The sequence below is a fragment of the Lissotriton helveticus genome, chromosome 3_1, assembly GCF_964261635.1.
Source record: "Lissotriton helveticus chromosome 3_1, aLisHel1.1, whole genome shotgun sequence".
Taxonomy (NCBI): Eukaryota; Metazoa; Chordata; class Amphibia; order Caudata; family Salamandridae; genus Lissotriton; species Lissotriton helveticus.
Window position 1 is genome coordinate 1,836,153,698 of NC_136061.1, and position 21,550 is coordinate 1,836,175,247.

General features: G+C 48.3%; 1 protein-coding gene across 1 annotated transcript in view; it reads left to right on the plus strand.

Annotated features, from left to right (window-relative positions):
- Nucleotides 1-21,550, plus strand: part of LOC144823881 (mucin-2-like) — a 1,553,567-nt gene that overhangs the window by 789,215 nt on the left and 742,802 nt on the right. Inside the window, exon 16 of the mRNA XM_078682769.1 lies at nt 14,071-14,197. Coding sequence (XP_078538895.1) covers nt 14,071-14,197 — 127 coding nt within the window. The remainder of the gene's footprint in view (nt 1-14,070; nt 14,198-21,550) is intronic.

Consider the following 21,550-nt stretch of genomic DNA (forward strand, 5'->3'; position numbering starts at 1 on the left):
AACCCTTGGAGTCCACTTCTCAGTCCTGGGTACACCTGGGAGCAGGTCTCTCCCTTAGTGTTTCTCTCCACAAGTTCAACTGCATGTGCAGTCCTTCTTCTGTTTTCCACTGAAGGTGTCACATTGATGCCTAATGCTAGCCTTGTGGGTGGCATTCACAAGAGCAAGATGCATTGCAATGCATTTGGTCACATATTTTTCATTGGCTTCTTTGCACTCTTGCTGCTCAGTCCCTTTCTTACTACTTGTGTACCAGTATGTTCCTTCTAACACTTTACACTTCTGATTTCTTCACCAGGAACTCATGATTGGCTTTTTTCTCTTTCCCAATGCCATGTTAATTTCCTTACCATTATTCTTTGTCTTCAGTCAAGAGCAACAAGATTGCCACTGACATATTTCCCTTTTATGGAAGTTTCTTAAATCTTTCATGTATTTTTCTGTGCATGGTGGCATTATAGCTCTGGGAGGTGTTGTGCTTCCTCACACAAGTAAGAAGTAGACCTAGGAGAATTTTGCATTATACAGCGCTTGACTTGCATTCACATTAGTAAAAGTAGTTGCTTCAGACATTGCAGCAAACTTTGACAAGAGTTGACACCAATGCTAAATGATTCCCTCACACTTTTTTCATAAGCCCCAGTATTAAAAAATAAACAAGACATCCAACATTGCATATTAGCTATTATTGAGGTTCTTGTTAAACATAGGAATCTTGCCCGAATACAAACTTTAAACATTTTACTAATACTTTATAATATATCATTTTTCAAAATATAATACACAGCAATACTATTAATATATGCACAACTTTATTTTCTAAGCTATAACATTTTGTAAGATTAAAGTTAACATGTTGATGTGGGACTAGTGAAAGACACACAGATGATGAATGCAATGCTGAGCAAATCAAACATTCACCCCCAGTCAATAGATCTTGGTCAAGTCCATCATTCTTTTGCTCACCATGCCACCCTAGCTTAGACCCAGCCATATGCAAATCAGTCTTGACCCTGTGCCTCATGTGCATAGAAAGTTTCGACGTTTGGGGTGATCTGTTAAGCAAGGGCCGAGAAAAAAGGGGAGCTCAAAATACGTTTTTCCCATTCATTTTTCTATAGGAACAGTAGACACTGCTACATCCCAAACTGCTGTATGGATTTACACTACATTTGGCAGAAAGCTAGAGTTTGGTCCAGGAAGAGGGCTTTGGGGTTTTGGTGTAAATCAGTTCAGTAGTTTTGGAGAATTTAAGGTTAAAAAAGGTGATTTATTTAATCACGCCACAGAGGATCAGTGAAGCTGACAGATCTCAAACTGAGATGTGAATGAATGCTACCCCTTCAACCAGGAAGCAGCGGGAGTCATCTTAAGAATCTGCACTCAGTCCTGAGTCCAAGATAACACGTAAACAAGGACATATGGGTGTGGTGGAGACCTCCTCAAGGGACCCCTTAGGTGTGGAAGAGACCTCCCCATGGGACCCCGCCTGAAGCCCCACAAGTTATATTTTGTCTTAATTTTCACACATATTTTAAGAGGATGCACTGCTAATTACCCCACATATTACATCACTCATGACATCTTCTATGACATCATTGATATTATAACTGCAACATTTGCAATGAAATTAACGATGAGACAATTGTGCATGGCAGGGTGAGAGTTATAGTTACCATAGCGCATTATTTTTAGTTACTAAAGGTAACTATAACTGGTGAATTTCTGTGTTTTTTAGAGTTTAAAATGTTATGTTGTTACTGAACATTTCCCCTAACAATAAATTTACTTTAACATTCGGTATTTTCAATGAATATCTTCATTCAATAAAAAAAAGGCTGCAGGGACATCATAGTTTGCTAAAAATGTTAGTTAAAACATACAGTTTTAAAGGAACAAAACCTTTGAATTTTACCAATTATAGATTATCGCAAGTAACTATAATTTGTTCCTTAAAGTAACTATAAAACCCTTTCCCAAGCAATCAATGTTGTTATTAGTGAGGTCATTTGAGATGTTGCAGTGATGGTATTGTTGATGTAATGGAACATGCCATAAATGATGTGATATTTGAGGTATTTACCAATGCATGGAAAGGGCGTGTGTTATAGTTATTATAGGGCATGAGTTCCTGAGGTATTTTGTGTTATTCATCATATTACAATTCCGTCACTTTAAACTTTTCAGTGAATTTCTAATGTTTTTCTAAACAAAGTAAGATGTCCATCACCATGCTTGGCCATTGCGAGCACCTAATTCCCCCCCCCCTCCGCAAGCACCCAACCCCCTATGCACAAGTCCTTTTGGCCATGCATGGCAGAGGGTTGGGTCAGAGGCGGGCCTGCAGTGGGCACTTCACCTAAACCCTCACCGCTGCACATGACTGACTACGTCATGTAACAATATAAATATGCCATTTTAAGTAATGCAGATCTACAGGCTCAGGAACACTTCTTAGCTCCAGTCTTTTGGTTCAGCAAGTGCAGTCCTTCTTCTGTTTTCCACAGGTCCAACAGTATTTTGAGGAAGGAAGCCAGGGGTGCCAATTTAATGCCCAGGACAAGCCTATGGGTAGGTGTGACTCTCTTCCTGATAAGGAAAAATTTCCAAGGAGCTACCCTAACCAGTATGACATACTGGTTAGGGTACATTCCTATTGGTTTGACCCTAAGTAACACCACAGTGCCCTGCTCTGCCGTAACCAAACAAGGCAAAATCTTTCTTGCCCAGTCCTAGTACAGCCCCCCCCCAACTTGGATGTGTGCCACTCTAGACTCTGAGAAAAAGGCTGGGGCAGAGGTGTGGGTGGTCATTTGAAGCATGTACAGTTAGTAGACACATCACCCACAGTGATCCTGTGAGGAGAAGGTCACACGTCTTCCCATTTCATTCCCTTTTATGAGAGCAATTTACACCAGCCAGTATGCTGCCAGATGACAGCTGGGGATTATTTCAGAAAGTGCAACTAGAGTCTTTAGGCAAAAAATTGCAGAGTTTATGAATGTGGCAATTTCAAAATAGTTGTTTAAAATTTGACTTTAGCACCAGAGTAGATTCCCAATCTATATTAGCTAGAGTCCTTGAAACATGGGTCTAGCTATTTCCACACCAAGGATATACATTATAAGGTATTATAAGGTATCCCAGTGCTTTCTTTGGGCGATGCAGCCCGGTTTCAGTGATAAACAACTTTTGAGATTTTCTCCTGCTGGAACATAGGAACACATTAAATTTTTAAACACCATATACCCTGTCCTATAGATACGTAGGGCCTGCAATAAGCCAACAGTAAGGGAGGTGCATTTTGCCAGGTTGAAGTGGCAGTTTTAAAACTGCTATGCTAGACTGCAGTGGCAGCCTAGAGTAATTTTCTAACTTTGGCATTGTAGTGGTGACAGCTAGTGACATTTAACTTGCAGGCCCTTAGTATACAAAATACCATATACTAGAAACATATAGGTAAGTTAAATATGCCAATGAGATATCAACCGATTACACATATACTTTGTAGGTCAGAGCACATACACTGGGTACTGGACATCAGCCCCCTACGTATATGCTATAACTAACTATAGTAAAAAGTGGGGGCAAAAAGTAGAGGTGAGCCTGCAAAAAGAGAATTTCCCCACAGTTAGGTTTACTCCTTACACAACTTCTAACTGCAGCATTGAATATTTGTACAGAATGGTTTGGTATCTAAATTTGATACCACACTGCTGCTGACCTAGCACCAATAGTGATTTTGCATCTAAATGTGATGTGCACCTTAATTAGATTTTTTCGCCTTAATATTTTTTAAGGTTCTGCACTTCCATGATGATGTTGCAGTTTTAGGCACATTAGAACCAAAATATGACTATTTACCTAAGTGTGTTTGCACGCTCCCGTTCAGGTCTACCAAAGGTGATTTTGCACTGAAGTGTGATTTTACAACTTAAACATAACTTCATAATGAAATGTACCATGTGATATGCGATCCTCAATGTGTGTCCATACACCTGGTTTCTTAAATATCATCATTATTAACCTACATTTTACTAAAGTGCTTTGCACTCCCAGAATTGTTTCAATTGTACTGTTGATGTTCTACAATGGATCTTCTTTCACCTAAATGTGATAATACGGGGAGCGTGGCCTAGGGCGTCAAAATGGTGGTCGCACTCTAAGAGTGCTCCGGACCCCCATCCGTCATAAAACTGCCAGCAGCAGCCTACATCCATGGACCAACCTGGCACCGCTGAGTTCTCCATTCCGCTGGGCACCTCCTGATGAGGTTTGCGATCTCCCGGAGCCCTGCCTGCGTCTCTGCTGCTCCACTCCCACCCGGCTGCGAGGCTGCCAAGATGGCAGCCCCCCAGTGATTTTTTGAGCGGCCGGCCCCTCCCCTGAGACAGCGGCGATCCCTTTGCAGCCCCGTGGACTTCCCGGCCCCACCGGGTGTGCGGGAGAGGAGGCGCGACTTCTGGGTCCCCCGCCGGGCTCACTGCCCTGCCCTGACCGGAGCCGTTACATCTGCCTGCCCGGCTCGGAGACGGGAGGCGGTCCCGTGTGCCATAAGGAGTCGTCGGGCTTGTCCGGGCGGCGGGGGCAGGAGGCGACCCCCTGCCGTGCCCATTTGCTGTGCCCCCTGGACTTGTGGACCCATCCGGTCTCCTGCCTGCAGCCTGTGGTGCGCTGGTGTTGTGGCGGGCCGAGTGGTTTAGAGGTGCAGCCCGCCGCCGACTCTGTGCTCCCGCCTTGCCTGCTGTGAGTGACCTCGGCCTGGAGGCCTGAAACTGAGGCCTGGACTTGCTGCCGCGCCCTGTGACTGCCCCCTTGAGCCCCCCCTCTGCTGCTGTGGGACTGAAGCCATTCATTGGGAACTCCCTGCTGGGCCCTCATTTGTCTCTGGGGGGGGGCTGGAGACGCATGCGTTGTGCCGCTTGGGGTGCCCGGTGGGACTGTGCCTGCACCTGGGAGAGACTCTGGGGCCCTCCTGCATTACCCCCATCGGTGGCCCCGCCTGGAGACAGTGCCTCTGTATCCTGGACCCCCCGTGTGATCCTGGGGTCCCGTCCTACCGGCTCTGCAGTGAAGATCTCCCTGGGGCCCCTGATGAAGATTTGGACTACCTGGACCGGAGGTGAGGAGGGGTCAGGGTGGGAGTTGCGGCCCCCGGGGTTTTTTGCCTGTGGGCTGTCACCTGGACTGTGTAACCGACTGCCCCAGTGCCCCCCGGGCGTCACTTGACCCCCTGCCGCGCCCCCTGCATCACTGGGGGCTGCCGGGCCCCCTGTCCTGCCTTCTTGCGACTGGACTGAGCCCACCACCCTGAGATACGGTGCCTCTGGAGTGCCCCCCCCGGATTGTCGTCCTGAGGTGCGGCGGACTCCCCCGAGACCCCTCCTCTGATCCTCTGCCCTCAGCGTCCTCCCTCCCACGCTGAGAGGGATCCCAGGGGCTCGGTGGTGGTTTCCTGTCTCGGCCTGTCATACCCCAAGAGCTGATCACCTGCGCTATCATGAGATTGTGGGGAGACGCCTGGTGTTCAGACCACCCGCAACACCGGCCCCCCCTCGGCCCGATTCCCCTGGAGGAGCCATGGTCAGGGGGAAAGGTACGCAACCCTCGGTCCCTGCCGCTCAACTCCGCATGGACCAGTTCACCAGGACAGACCCTGGCCCTGGGACGGGACCCCCTCCTCCCTCCGGGGCGGAGGGGGAGACTTATCAACCATCCTTCAAGCTATCAGCGCCTCCCAGGCGTCGGTGGAGACTAAGATCGGGGAGGAGCGGGTTGATGTCGCCCTCATCCGGCAGGATCTCAGGAATGCCACGGCGCGCATCTCTGAGGCAGAGTCCCGTATATCCTCTACGGAGGATGACCTGGCCACCCTCAAGACCCAAGTGGCCCGCCTTCAAACCCTGACGTCCGACCTGCATCGCAGATCGGAGGATGTGGAAAACCGGGCCCGACGGAACAATCTCCGCCTCATTGGATTTCGGGAGGGGGTGGAGAAGGGCCCGGTGGCTGACTTCTTGGAATCCTGGTTCCGCTCCTGGATGCTGGCGGAGAAAGTTTCCCCCTGGTTCGCCATCGAGCGGGCCCATCACTCTCTAGCGCCCAAACCCCCCCCGGGGGGTCCTGCCCGGCCTATCATCCTCCGCATCTTTAACTTCCGGGACCGGGACGCCATCCTGGGTGCGGCGAGAGACTTGGGCCCCCTGAAGTTCAAGAACCCCACGATCATGATCTTCCCGTAATACTCAAGGGAAGTCCAGTCCCAAAGGAAATCTTATGACGAGGTTAAACAGAAGGTTCGGGCGCTGGGCTTGCGATACGGTCTCTTGTTCCCCACACGGCTCAAGGTCCTCTTCCAAGATCAATCCTTCTTCTTTGATACCCCGCAGGCCGCCTGGACCTGGCTCACGGAAGAGAGGCCCCTGAGATCTAACCGGATTCCCTCCCCTTCCCGGGGTCCTGCCCCCCGCTCTGGCCGCGAGGAGCCCAAGCCGCGACGGCGCCGGACCGGGTCCCGCAGACGGTGATGCCAAGGCCATGATGCTTTGAACTCACCTGAAGGGACTGGGCGGCGACCAACTCCTACTCCTCCACCGGATCGAGGTGACCCCCCGGCGGCGGGGCCCTCCACCGAGACCGCTGTGGCCAAACCCTTGATTCCTGGCTCGGACTTGCGCAAATCCGGATCGGACTCAGACTTGTCTGGCAGCCCGGTGATCCAGGACTCTTCGCAAGAGGCGGAGGCCTGAACCTGGTCCTGTGCTCTCTTTCTGCCCATGGTCGCCCTGAGTGACCGACATGTTGGATACGTTCCTCCGGGTCTGGCCTGATGCCTGAAGAGCGAGTGGCCTGTGGAAGGCTTCAACTGTAATCTGCACTACGTCACTCTCAGGATGTTCTTCTTACCTGCCTCTCTCCTCCAACTCCTTTTGTTATCTTTTCTTCCTCCTCTCTCTTTCCCTGTCGTTCTCCTTCTTTACCATCCGCACGTGTTTCCTCTGGCTTTTGATGATCACGCAGACCGTTGTCATTGTATCTGACTGGCTAGCTGACTTTTAATTATTATGGCTGTTTTACTTCATCCGACTATACGGAAGGGGGTCCTCCCTTGTTTGTCACTGTACTAGTGCCACTGTTCCCAACTAAGCGTTTCAGTTTAGTTCCTGACCTCTACTGAGGGGTTTGATTTTGTGAGGGGATTGTTTGATGTTTGTTGGGCGACAGATGCTTCCTGTTTTGAAGTGTAGGGTGGGGGTTTTGGGGGGGTTGGGAAACGGAGACCGTTGTCTCTTCTATGGTTCTTGCTTCTAGCGGCCTACGGGCTGTTTCTTAAATTGGCGCTCAGCAGCTGTCCTTTGGCTAAATTGGTCCTCACTCGCGAGTGGCCGACAGCAGCACTTTCTGTCACTCCTCGGCGATGGGCACAGTATGCCCGGCATGCATTCAGGACACGCGGATGCTCTGGTAACCCTGATCCCCCTCTCTGGACTGCCGCCCCCTTCTTCACTCGGGCCCTCCGATGCCTAAGGTGCCTGGACCCTGCAGACCTGCGCTGCGTTCCCTGTGCCCCAGCCCGGGGCAGTGTGACGAGACCTACCCCCGTGGCGCGATCCCCTGCGGGCCCTGCGCTGACCCACTTCTCCATCCCCCCAATCGCTTACTCTCTGCCTAGGCCCCTCCACGTTCTCTCCTGGAACGTGAATGGCCTTCTTGATCGCATCAAGCGTGCGGCGGTCCTCCGAGTGGCGCGGCGCCTCTCGGCAGATGTACTCCTTCCCCAGGAGACCCATCTTCTAGGCACCCAATGTCCCTTCCTACTTCGCTGCGGATTCGCATTGGCAGGGCACTCCAGCTTTCAGCGCGGGTCCCAGGGAGCGGCGATCCTGCTCCGCAGAGGCCTCCCCTTTGCCCTGACCAAAGCATACTCCGATCCGCAGGGAAGATATGTCGCAATCTAGGACACGATGGAAGGTTGCCCCCTGAACATCCTGAATGTCTATGTCCCTCCCGCCCTTCTATCCCCAACTCTGTGCTCCCTTACGCATGTCCTCTCCGAGTTCCCGCCCGGCCTCACCCTGGTGTGCGGTGATTTCAATGCGGTAATGCAGCCTGAACGAGATGCGTCCGGGCCTCCATCAGCGACCCGATCCTCTACCACGGCGGCCCTCTCGGGTTGGGCCTCCTCCCTGGGGCTCTGCGATGCCTGGCGGGTGTGGAATCCTCGTAAGACACAGTACACTCATACCTCGGCCGCTCACCACACCCATTCCCGCATAGACCTTCTCCTACTCCCGGCCCCTGCCAGATGCTCGCTGGTGTGGGCGTTTTACCAAGAGGGCTATCGGACCATTCCCCGGTATCCCTTCGCATGGCCTTTACCCCGGGGAAGTCGCGTCCGGTATGGCGCCTCAATGCCTGGTTCCTGCAGGACCAGGCCCTAGCGGAGGAGCTGGGACGGGAACTCGACCATTATTTTGCTACCAATGAGGGCTCCGTTTCATCGACGGGGACCCTATGGGAGGCTGGCAAAGCCGTGATCCACGGGGTGGCGAGAGGGCGGGTCCATGCCAAACGAGCTGAACGGCTGGCCCGACTGGTGGACTTGGAGACCCGAGCGGCGCGGCTCGAGGTTGAGCAGGCCACAAGTGGTCGAGGGGATCCCGCCAGACAATTAGCACTGATCCGAGAGGAAATTCGCCAGGTCTTGCTCGACTCAGCCCAGCAGCTGTGGCGGTCGTCGGTAGCGCGGATCTATGGATGGGGTGATAAAAACGGTAAACTCCTCTATAACCTGGTGTCCTACCCTAATATCCACCGCGTCATTCCAGAGATCCGGGTGCTGCAGGCATTGTGGACACCTTCGCCGAGTTTTACACCCATCTATACACATCGCGCCCCCCAGAGGCGCTGCTGACCACCCTCCTGGACGGTGCAGGTGTGCAGCTGTGCTTCCTTGCTCTGGAAGATGCAGATTCCCTGGAACGGCCCTTCCCACAGGAGGAGATCTTGGAGGCCATCCCCTCCTGAATCGAGGCAAAACCCCGGGGCCGGACGGCTTCCCCCAAGAATTCTATGCGGCCTTTCGAGACACTCTGGCACCCCGGCTCTTGCATTTCTTCCACCATGTGATAGAGTCAGACGCCTTCCACCCTGAGTCGGACCTGGCCACGATTGTGGTCAATCCTAAGTCCCATCCGCCCTCACTGGATTGTGCGAACTTCCGCCCCATCTCCCTCATTAATACTGAAATTAAGCTTTTCGCCACAATACTGGCCCAAAGACTTAAGCCCTTCTTACAGGACCTGGTCCTCCCAGACCAATGTGGCTTTATGCCGGCCAGGGGAACCCGCCACTGTATCCGCCGCCTTCATCTGGCCTTGGCCCATCGAGCCTGTCTGCCTCCCTATCTTGCCCTCCTCTTTCTCGAATTTGAGAAGGCTTTCGACACGGTGGGTTGGGAGTACCTGCAGGACGTGTTACGGCTAATGGGGTTTGGCCCGCGGTTCCGCAGTTATGTGGGGGTCCTCTATGCGAATCCCAGGGCCCGAGTGCTAGTCAATGGATCGCTCTCACAAGCGTTCCCGGTTCGTAGAGGGACGCGCCAGGGGTGCACCTTGTCTCCGCTCCTCTTCACGCTGGCAATGGAGCCCCTGGCGACGCTCATCCGGCGAGATTGTCATATCCAGGGCTGGGCCTGGAATGAGAGCCACGTAGATAAGATCACCCTCTACGCCGACGATGTGTTCCTATATTTGGCAGACCCGGCAAACTCGAACCCTAGATGCCTGCACCTCCTCTGGGACTTTGAGCGAGTCTCTGGCCTCAGGCTTAATGCAGCCAAGTCTACCCTGGTCCCATTGCACCGCTCCCGGGAATGCTTTGACTGGCAGTCATCTATTCCCATCCGGCACAACTCGGTCAAATATCTGGGGATCTAGGTGACTCTCCTGCCTGAGTTGGAATGGGCCCTGAATATCGCGCCCCTGGTGACCCGAATGAGATCGGACTTAAAGAGATGGCACTCCCTTCCCCTCAACCCCCTTGGGCGGAGTGCCCTTTTCAAAATGATGATTCTTCCCGCTTTCTTTACAACTTACAGAACACCTCCATCCCACTCCCCCATGCCTGGTTTCGTGAGCTGGACGGACCCTTGTCCAGGTTCCTCTGGGTAGGTGGGCGGCCGCGGTTCTCCCTTGCACACTGCCATATTCCGCCCTATGACGGAGGCCTAGGGGTGACTCCTTTTTACCTCTACTATCTGGCCACCAAACTAATAGTTATCCACGACTGGTATGCGAGCGGCTGGTCCGACCCGGCGTATCGGGTGGAATTGGCAGAGACGGACTTCCCCGGATTCAAGCCCTCCTCTATGGCTGCCCGATTCCGCAATCCTTGGCCCCCGTAACCAGAGCGATCTTGTCGGCTTGGCAAACCTCTCTCCAACACACGGGATGGGAACGTACACTTACCCGCCAGACGCCACTCTGACATGGGAACTGGCTCCGCGAGGCATTGTCCCTGGACGGGTTCCGATGCTGGGACCTCATTGGAGTGTCGGTGCTCGGGGATGTATGGGTGGGAGACCACATCCGAGCCTTTACCAAATTACAGCAACGCCACGCCCTCTCACATACCCAACATTACCGCTACCTCCAGCTGCGACATGCCCTCCACGCGCACCTCCCTACACCAACTACCCTCCCAGAATTTAACCCCTTAGAAGCCCAGGTGATGATGGGAGGCCTGGGGAGGGGGGGAGTGTCCCGAATGTATCGTGCCCTAATCAACAACAGTCCTACGTCCCTTGATCGCTTGCGGGCCCGATGGGAGGGATGGATGGGACCCTGGAGGAGGCCGATTGGAGATATGCCTTGATGGCCCCACGCACCCTGTCCACGTCCTCCAAGTTAAGGCTTGTACAGATATACTACCTGCACGCATCCTACCTCACCCCAGAGAGGCTCCACCGAGCCTGCCTGAGACCCACCCCTGACTGCCCTAGATGCAGAGGTTCTCCGGCTGATTTTTTCCACATGGTCTGGACTTGCCCTGGACTGGAGAGGTTCTGGCGGGGGGTGGAGAGGGAGTTAGCGCAGGCCTTGGGTTGGGAGGTCCCCCATGACCCACTCCGACTGATCCTCGGCGTACTGGATGGCCTTGATGGCAATAGATCGGACAAGCACCTGCAGGGGACGGCGTTGGCCGTGGCCTAGCGCGATATTGCTCATCATTGGCTCCGAGACTCTGCACCAACGGTTAAGGGCTGGAGGAGGGGGGTGGACTGGTGCGGGGTCCAGGAAGAGGCTCTCTTTGAAGCCCGGGGTGTGCCTGAACGATTAACCAGAATTTGGGGGAAATGGTTCAACCTGTTGCCACCATGAGCACTGATATGGTTGCTGTGTTTTGCTCTATCGACAAGTTTGTGTTGCCGGACTGGGACATTGCCCATCCGTTTATGTACGCTGCTGAATGCTTTTACCTGTGCCTACTATTTGCTGAGCTGCCACCAGTGACCTTTCTTTGTTGCTTCCGAAATGCCAATGAAGTTGATTATCAAAAAAAAAAATTTGATAATACATCTCAATGTGGTAACCCAGCCTTGTTCCAATGGTTTTTTACACCAACATGGGATTTTGTACCTAAAAGTGCTTTTTACACAAATGCGATTTATGTTTCCGAAGGTTGTTTACACACGTGATGAGATTGTAGCAAGGGCAATTGTGCACCATAATGTGCTTTCAGCCGAATATGAGGTCAGGCTGACTCACAACTTTTATACCTAATGTATCATCACATCACATTGCCCCATATTCTGCTGTAGTATTTGTGAGTGTAATACCACATGGCTTACTCATAAGGCTTCTCTGTAGTAATAAATACACATTGTACTATTATGGCAATCAAAACTGAAACCTAGACAGTTTTATATCCAATCAGATTCCAGGACGTATTCAATAAACCTCGGAGACCGTATTCTTCCCGATCTATCAAAAACCACTATGAAAGACCCAGGGCAGCTTTAAGGCACTGACCTTGATAGAGGCTCTGTGTTCAGAAATAACTTTGAGTTTTAAAAGAACCTGCTGTTTGTGTGTCCACCAGTGTTCAGGCAACAATAAAAATGTCAAGATAACGCAGATGATCAATGTTTCTGCTGGAGAGATCAAAGTGTAGTGTAGTGTCAGTTTTAACCAATCAATATGTAGTGCAAAGGGCTAATATACCTGCCATGAAGAACGTATACATGCACATCAGAGAACGATAATGATCATTGGTTTGTGTAACATTTTCTATAGACATTTACACATGTATTTCCCTCTGTATAACGTGCATGTGGTGTGAAGGGCTCTGACACGCTGGGGTAGTATGAGTAGTGTTATAAAACAAAAGAAATCTATGTGAAAGACAAGGTATGGAGGAATGAGTGGCACTGTAGTAGTGAAGAAATCTTTGCAGAAGATAGGGGGCACCATAAACGATTGTCACACCAAGTGCCTGTAAATCTAAAGCTGCCCCAGAAAGACCACAAACCTGTGGACCGATGGCCATGCTGTGTACTTTAATTAGTGAAAACTGCCATATTTTGAGGCTGGGCTCCAACTGATCTACTTATTCTTTTTCTACGGACATACCCTCCATGTGTTTTTCTGACAGTATGCCATCAGCATGTGGAGTGCCACAGGGCTCATCGCTTAATCCTACTGTATTTAATATTTAAATGCAGCCACTGGCAGAAACTGGACAGGAGTTTGGCCTGTCCTTAGCTTCCAATGAAGACGACACGCAGTTGGTGGTCTCCTTTGGCAATGACGCAAACCTAGATTGCAAGCAACTGGCACCTTATTTGGAAAAAGTGGGTAAATGGATGACCAACAGCTGCTTGAAACTAAATGGTGATAAGACAGAGCTGATGATTCTGTGGAACAATGCTATCCCCAGGCCTCTGCCAAGCTGGTCAAGTTGTATGGGAAACTCTCCAGTCCCCAATTCTTCTATTAAGAATTTGAGAATATGGATGGATCAAGCAATGACAGTGGACGTACAAGCAAAAAAGCTGGCAAGCACTTGTTTTGGGCTTCTGAGGATAATCCGGAATGTCCTGGAGCTCATTCCAGAGCATTTAGGGAAACCAGTAATCTAATCCATGGTGGTGGCCCGCCTGGATTATAGCAATTCCTTTATCTGGGTTCTCCAAAATATGTTAGAAAGCGATTGCAAAAAGAGCAGAATGCGGCAGCTAGGCTTCTTTGCAAAACTCCAAACCACAAATCAGTAAAGGAGCACTTGAAACAGCTTTATTGATTTCCTGTTGATGCCAGGAGTTCTCAACTAACAATGGATATTATTAACATGAGCTGCGATTCCTGAACTGATACTTAATTAAATCCATTTACTACAGAGAAGGGCACAAATGTCTTATCCAATTCTCAAAATTAACTAATTTACATCGTTTGAAGCTGCAATGCAAGTCTACAATCCACACTCTAAATCTCTTTCTCACAAACAGTTTCCTCCTTTTTTTCCCAAGGGTTGTTACTCATGCCAACACATCATTCTCTTTATTCTGGGAGTATGCCTATATTACTTAGGACAGAAATCTTGAATTTCTAGAAAAAAGACAAAGACACCTATATATCCATTTGTCTCCTCAAGCATTTCCTACTGGACAGGTCAACAGTAACATTGCATCTTCTATGCCCACAATAAACGGTCCACCCTAGACCTGATTTTGTGAAGAAACGCCACACAAAGATCTCCCACCCTCTTCAATTTGATTGATGCCACTTCTTCATTTCTTTCACAAGACTGCCCTTAATGCACACTCTCCATGGTATACCAGAGACGAAAATGGTCATATCTAGAGGCTTCAAGCCCAATACCAGTAGGCATTGACAACACAATGATTCTGGCTTTATTTTGCTAATGCCTGCAAAGATAAGCATGCCTATGCACAAACTACTGGTGGTGTGGCTCTAGAACCCCTTTCTTTCTGTTACTCCTAAATCTGTGCTCTGTTATTATGAATCTACCAACAATGCTAATTATTTTCCCCGTCTTGTCTTTTATCAGTTCTGCATGCATGACACCTGCTCCTGCAAGAGCTCCGAAGTTTGCATGTGTGCGACGATCGAGGCTTATGTCCGGAAGTGTGCCATCAAAGATATCTATTTGAAAAATTGGAGGAATTTTATCTGCAGTAAGTACAGGAACAAAATCAGAGGTTTCTACTTTTACTATTTACAGTCCCTGATCGATAATATTGTTTTCTTACTTTGGCACAATTATGGGTCTGAAGGACATAGAGGCAGGTTGCAAATAGTGGGTGCAAAGCTTGCACCAACTTGTTGCAACCTGCCTTTAATTTCGTTATGCGACTTTTGTACTACTAGATCATATCCCAATATTTCTGTTTGTATGGGATGTCACAGGTAGGCATACCTAATGAATTATTAATTACGTAGGTTGCTGCCACTGACACCTTGTGAATGGATACATACACAGGGATGGTGATCTACAAAGGCTGTAGATCACTATCCTTATTCCTGCATTTTATAAAGCAATCCATGTTAGTTAAACAAGCATTTGCAATGCATTTCATCTCACATTTGTGAAAGTTAGAGCTATTGGCATTGTAAATTGCAACTTTTTTTACTTATGTTTTTTGTTTACAAGCATTTAAGACTGCTGTTCCGTAACCTGATCAATTACGGTAATTTTATAGAAGATGCATATATGTGTGCACTGATGACCTTCTTGCACAGCACTTTCCCTGATCACTGACCCAAATATGGAACATAGGAGAAAAGTAAGCAGAGGGCATAGAAAAATGAAAGCCAAGTATAGAGCGGTGCTGGCGCCATTTTCGGCCAGTAAATCACACCGAGGGAGTGTAAAGAAAGCGTTGGGCCTGGGCCACCTAAAAAAACTCATTAATACTGATGTGCTTACAGATAATAACTCTCATCGGAAGTGACTCGATATCAACAGAGTGAGAGTCCATACTTCTATCAGGGAGGCACTAAATACAAAGTGCTTAAATGTCCTGGATCTGCAAGACCTTTAAATGTAGCCTCCAGTACTGACCTTTACAGCACTGAGTTTACTACTAATGACTTCAGGGCACTGTGGGTAAAACAGGAGATGCGTATTGGCGTGAAATGCACTCTTCGGCGTCTGCTGTAGAAATAATTAAATTAATGTCAGCAAACACATTAAGACCTTTGTGCTTACAGTTAATAACTCTATGTCAACGCTCCCCATCTGGAAGTGACTTGGCATTGTTAACGCAGGATTTCTGGCTTCTAGTTACCTTACCAGATCCCAAATCAAGTCGACTGGATCGTTGGTACCTGTCATTGAGTAAAAGGCAATCCAATACTAGATCAATCAATTAAGAACTTACACCACTCTAAATGACCACTGACCACTGATAAAGTTCAAAAATTTAATATAAAGTCAAAGATAACTGAAGATACAAACTTCTCAAGATGAGATTCAAAAGGTATACTGGTATCACTATAAACATAAATTCTTTGAATAGTCTGAGTCTACAAAACAGAATAATAAGTACAAGTTCGAAAATCATTAGTGTTGCCAAAATGGATACAAGTTGCAACTTAAGAGTCATTACAGAAAAGAAAATTCAGGTTAGTCTGTCCCTACACTAGACTAAGTGACATCCCTGCTTAACAAGATCTTTACCCAAAAAGGTGTCAGCCGTGGTGACTTCTTAAGAAGATCACGCACTTCTCTTTGTCTCTTCTGTAAATCTGTCTCTGGTGAACAGCCTATCTGCCTACCCAACAGCTCTCTTAGGCTCCCAAAATCATCTGCTCTGCTCTCCTCCCGGGTCGCTTTCCCTAATACAAAATCACATTTCCGATAGGAACGCCCCTCGGGACGCCCCTCACGTGGTACATCTTTGCGCGGTAAACTCCATGATGGTACTCTTCAAGACCCTCGTTAAAGTTGACCTTGGTTCCCAGGCTTCTTCTCCAGTGCGCCGGTACCCCCTGAAATTCCTGAAGACTCCTACAGGCCTGCGCCAAGCGCCACTGAACAAAGCCCCATTCATTACAACTGATTAAGACCCCTCGCACCTGCATACAGACCATCCTACAGTGGGCCTCAAATTCCAGGCTCCTCCGTATCTATAGGTCGTAAAACATATGTAAAGCTCTGTACTTGGCGCCTCTCGACTTCTTCTCTAACGAGCACATTGCAGATCAAAAGAACAACATTATCAGTTCGGGTCTGCTTGATTTACATGAAGCTGGTCCCTGCACTCTGAAAACATTTAACTTGATTTAAACAGCATTCTTAACTAACATACGTTTCTAAAAGCAACACATCTATAAAGCATATATTTCAATACTAAATTCGATAATACATTTTGGAAGAACCACGTTAACTCCACCTCACATTATTTTAGCAGCACGTTTAGATTTGCTGTGAATTGCCATGAGGCCTACACAATTTAACTGGTTTGCAAGGTTCCATTCAACTCTTACATGATTCCTTTAACATGAGAACGTGAGGTTTTCATATTCATTCCAACATTTCTACATTAGTCTCACACTACTACGATTATTGTTACCCTATTTGAACACTCTATACATTTCACTACTAAATATAAGACACTCTGGTGCAAGGTATATGTTAACCGCATGCGTGCGGGCGGAATTCCGCCCGTACGCTGAGATTTGCGGTATCGCATGTTTCATGACGAGCTGGGCTCGTCATCAGCGTAGCAGGAGGCTACCTCATGACGAGCCCAGCTCGTCATGAGCGTCGAAGGGGTTAACTAACTCTGTGCTTGTAAATATGGTGCACTTATACATTTTTTCAGATTTGTGCTCTCTCAGTCCCCCCTTTGATGACCTTCAGGGGTCATCACCATCGAAACACCATCACAAAAATGTAGGACCCTTCAAAGTGATGTCATGGCAGTACCACTTCTTTTCATTGTCTCCAACGCCTTCAGACTCTTATATTGCGTATCTTGCATTGCTGTCAACCTTTTCTCCTGTTCTCTCCTAGATCTCTGCAACCTGTTTGCTTTATACCATTGATACAAACGCACCAATCCCCACAAAGTGATTACACAAATCACAATTATGATAATGGGTTTCAGTATGTACCAAACGATACCCTTTCCTAGGTTGGCAAACCAACCTCCAACTTTACCCATTCCATGACCTACTTTTTCCCACACATTTACTTTTGTCAGATCCTCAATTTCGTGGTGAATTGCAGTGATGTTTCGTATGTATTTCTCTAGAGGTTTTGAATTGTCCGGAATGTAAGTGCAGCATTCCTGGACCTTCAAAGCCTTGCAAACTCCTCCCTCTTTGGCTAACAGAACGTCTAGAGCAAGTCGGTTCTGAAGAACCATTGCCCTTATCGATTGCATCTCACCCTCCACCAGCATTAATGATCTGGCAGTGCTGGCAGACAACCTATCCACGACTGTAGCCAATCTCCTAATTTGGATGTCATTCAGTATCACTCCCAAGATAGGGAATGCAGCACCAAATACATCCCCAATTACTTCTTCAGCTCCTAACCCTCTCTTTCCTCTTGTTGGTATTCCTCTCTTGATCGGTTCTAAATTCTCAACATGATATATTTTGGGGAAGACAATTGCTAGATAACATGATCCATACCAATTATCTGGTAGCTTCACATATGCATTTCTTCCACATACAAAATACACATTTGGAATCGCTTGCATCTCTTTCAAAAAGTCTTTGGAGTAGTACTCCAATTGGAAAGCATGTTCACAACTGGCTTGACCTACATACAGATTCTCATAATAGGAGTAACGCCTGTGAATACACAGTTTCCCCCGTTTCTCCTTGTCTAGAGCAATTGGACCAAAGCTACCCTTTCTTTGTTGTATCCTTTCCTCCTTGGTCCAATCTGTTTCCCATTGTCCTGAAGCTTTCAGAATCTTTTGCCTCCTGTATCTAGTATCCACCTGCCCTATAAACTTTTTCTCAATTTCTGACACTTGACAAGTCAGATTATTTCTCCGGGCATGTGAAGTATCTAACGTTCTCCATGGAATGAACCATTTGTGTAATTTGTCTTCGCTCTTGTAATAGTCCCACTTGTTCAGATGCTTGTAATTTGGGACCTCTGGCAATGTCGAGTCAAAATTCGAGAAATAATACTCGAACCCCTCTCGTCCATAGAATATACTTAACAACAAACTACATGTGATTCCATATGTCAATGGAAGATGATGGTATCTGATACCCTCATCCACAGAAGCTGGTAATTGCATACAAACGTAGCAATTCTTCGCCTCCATGACATCAATGTATTCGTAAAGCAACTTGGCATAAGCATTTGACCTAAAGTTCCCCTTTGATTCATCCATATGTAATCTTTTGATCTCAGCATCTAACAAACCCTGTTCTTTCTCAGTGTTTTCTCCCTTTACCTCAACAATCGTGATAGGCTTTTGAGTTGATGTCTTCTTAGTTTCTAATCTCGTCTTTGTTTCATTTTCATGTCCCACTATATATGATACAGTAACTACTAAAACTATAAGCGAAATCACCACCCCTAAAAGTGTGCCTACTATGCATTTTGCCCTGCGGTTCGGGTTGCCAGCCTCCATGATCTCAAACAGGGTAGATTTGGCGTTCTTTTATCTCCAACGTACAAAGTCTCTCTTTCGAACAATGTCTCTCTTTTGAACACCTGGAAGCTGACAATTTACTCCACAAAACAGTTCTAGAGTCCTGTGAAATAGACAACCCTAGCCCTTCTCCATCCTCTAAAAGGAAGCCCCTACCATTTTTCTTCTTCCACTCGGCGCTAGGTTATCTTGCAGCAATATTTACAAAAGTTCTTACGAAAGTCTTTTATCAATCTGAAACTATGAGTGTTCCAAGAAGTTCTACTACTCGCTCAAGCATTTCCAATCGAAGAAGAGTTCCCTCCAATATTGGATATCGTGAACAGCAAACCGGGAAATCAACTGTCTCTAAAATCAATTTTCTTATTCCGCTCAGGAGAGGAGGGTAGACGATGTTGAGTGTCAGCAACCTTTCGGCCTCCACCCCTGGTAGCAGGAACCGTATTTGCACTGTGATGATCGGGTCAGTTCTGATCAGGTTCAATTCCCTGACCCTCCCGGTTCCGTGTCCCACGGACATCTGCAACGAGGTAGGTCCAATCAGGAGTAGAGTACCTTTTGCTAGGCTCTCGCACCCTCCTTGATCTTCTGAGACCCCCCTGGGCTTGATCCTGGGTATCTTCTTCCGGGTCTGAGTCTTCGGATATAGGAGCAAGCGTTTCTTCTCGAGCAGACCTCAAGCTCAACCTCCTCCTTCTTTCTGGCCAGGTGGCTGCTCCACGCCTTGTCCTCCTATTTCTTGTCCTCACACTCGATTCCTGATCGCTCTGGTACTGATCTGTGTCTGAGTCGTATTCACTGCAGCTCTCTCCTTCAGTTGCGTCTTTGGTCTCACTGCCGTTCTGCCGTCCTTCCTCTTCTGGATCTGATGCGTTCCCAACTTCTTCCACCACCTCTACAGCTGGACTGGCCCCCCCTTGGGATTCTTCTTCCACTACTGGACTTTCGTCTGGGAGAGGAGCTGTTTCTTCTAGAGGTGCTGAAACTCTCCGAGTATGGGATGCATGGATCCAATTTGGCAGCCCTCCGCACTTCACCGCAGTATTCGTGATCAGGATTACCTGAAAGGGCCCACGGCAGTGTACATCTAGGCAGTTCTTCCGGACGTGCTTCTTGACCAACACCCAGTCCCCAGGGCACAGATCATGACACAGGTTCCTGGATGATGGAACTACAGCCGCCTGCACCTGAAGGGACACAGAATGGATGGCGTCAGACAGTCCCTTACAATAATCCAAGATCAGATCATCTGTGATATTCAATAGGGCAGCAGTTGGAACTGTAGGAAGTCTCATGGCCCTCCCCATCAGAATCTCATGTGGCGAGAGACCTGTCCTCCTGTCAGGTGTGCTGCGCATACTCATGAGCACTAAAGGAAGGGCATCTGGCCAACTCAAAGAAGTGGATGAACAGACTTTGGCAAGTCGACTTTTCAGAGTGCCATTTACTTGCTCCACAATCCCTGAGGCTTCTGGTCGATAACTACAATGCAGTTTTTGATCGATCTTTAATGTAGAACACAACATCTTCACAATTTCGCTGTTAAAATGTTTTCCTCTGTCCGATTCCAGGGAGGCAGGCACACCGAAGCGTGGTATTAACTCCCTGAGCAACAGTTTGGCTACTGTGAGTGTATCGCACCTGCGTGTAGGGTATGCTTCAACCCACCTGGAAAATAGACATACAACCACCAAAACATACCTAAGGCGGTTGATTGGTGGCATTTCAATAAAGTCCAAATGCATTCTATTGAAAGGCCCCCCAGACCTCCCAATGTGACTCAGTGTAACTGGTGTTCTTTTCCCTATATTTAATTGTTGGCAGGTAACACATCGCTTACACACGGACTCAGCCGCTATCCTAAATTTAGGGCAATACCAAGTCTGCCTAAACACTCTCAGCATAGCGTCTCTTCCTAAGTGTACTGGACCATGTATTTGCCTTGCCATGGGATTCGCTAGTTCCTCAGGTAACACCGCCCTCCCATCTGCTGAAATCCAAAAATCCATCTCGCTTCTCACGCACCCTGCTATTTCCCATGCCTTTTTCTCCGTTTCAGGTGCGTTCTCCTGCATCATCCTCAAATCCTCCCAAGTGTCTACAGTTTCTAACATCATACTCAATTCTGTCTTTTCTTCTGCCCCATCTATTTCTACCTTCGTGAAGCAATAGTCCTGCTCTGCGCAATAGCGAGCGACTTCATCAGCATATCGGTTGCCTTGTGACACAAAATCTGTATTCTTGGTATGAGCTACACACTTTACAATCGCAATGGCGGCTGGACCCTGCAATGCTTCCAACAACAGCCGCACAAATTCTCCATTTCGAATGGGCGAACCAGAAGAGGTCATGTAACCTCTCTGAGACCACAATTGCCCGAAATTGTGAACCACACCGAAACCATATTGGCTGTCAGTGTATATGGTGACTCTCTTTCCGTTTCCTGCTATACAGGCACGAGTTAGGGCAATAATTTCTGCTACCTGTGCGGAATGTACTCCTTCCAGGCAAGCGGCTTCCACAACTCCCGTAATGGTACAAACAGCATAAGCTGCTCTCAATCGACCAGTATCGTCTCTTAAACATGAGCCATCGACAAAATAAATTTCATCAGGTTCAGTCAACGGCTCATCTACTATATCTGGTCGGGGCTTCGTGCATAGTTCAGTCACATCAAGGCAATCGTGGTCTTCACATTCTTCGCCTTCTATTACAGTAGGTAGTGGCATCAATGTAGCAGGATTCAAAACAGAGCATCTCTTAAGGGCCACGTTCTCCGCAGCAAGGATAACTTGCTCGTAGCGCGTGAGCCTGCTATTGGTCAGATGCTGCGTCTTGGTCCTAGTCATTAACAATTCTACAGAATGCGGTACATACACCACTAACTGGTGTCCCATAACG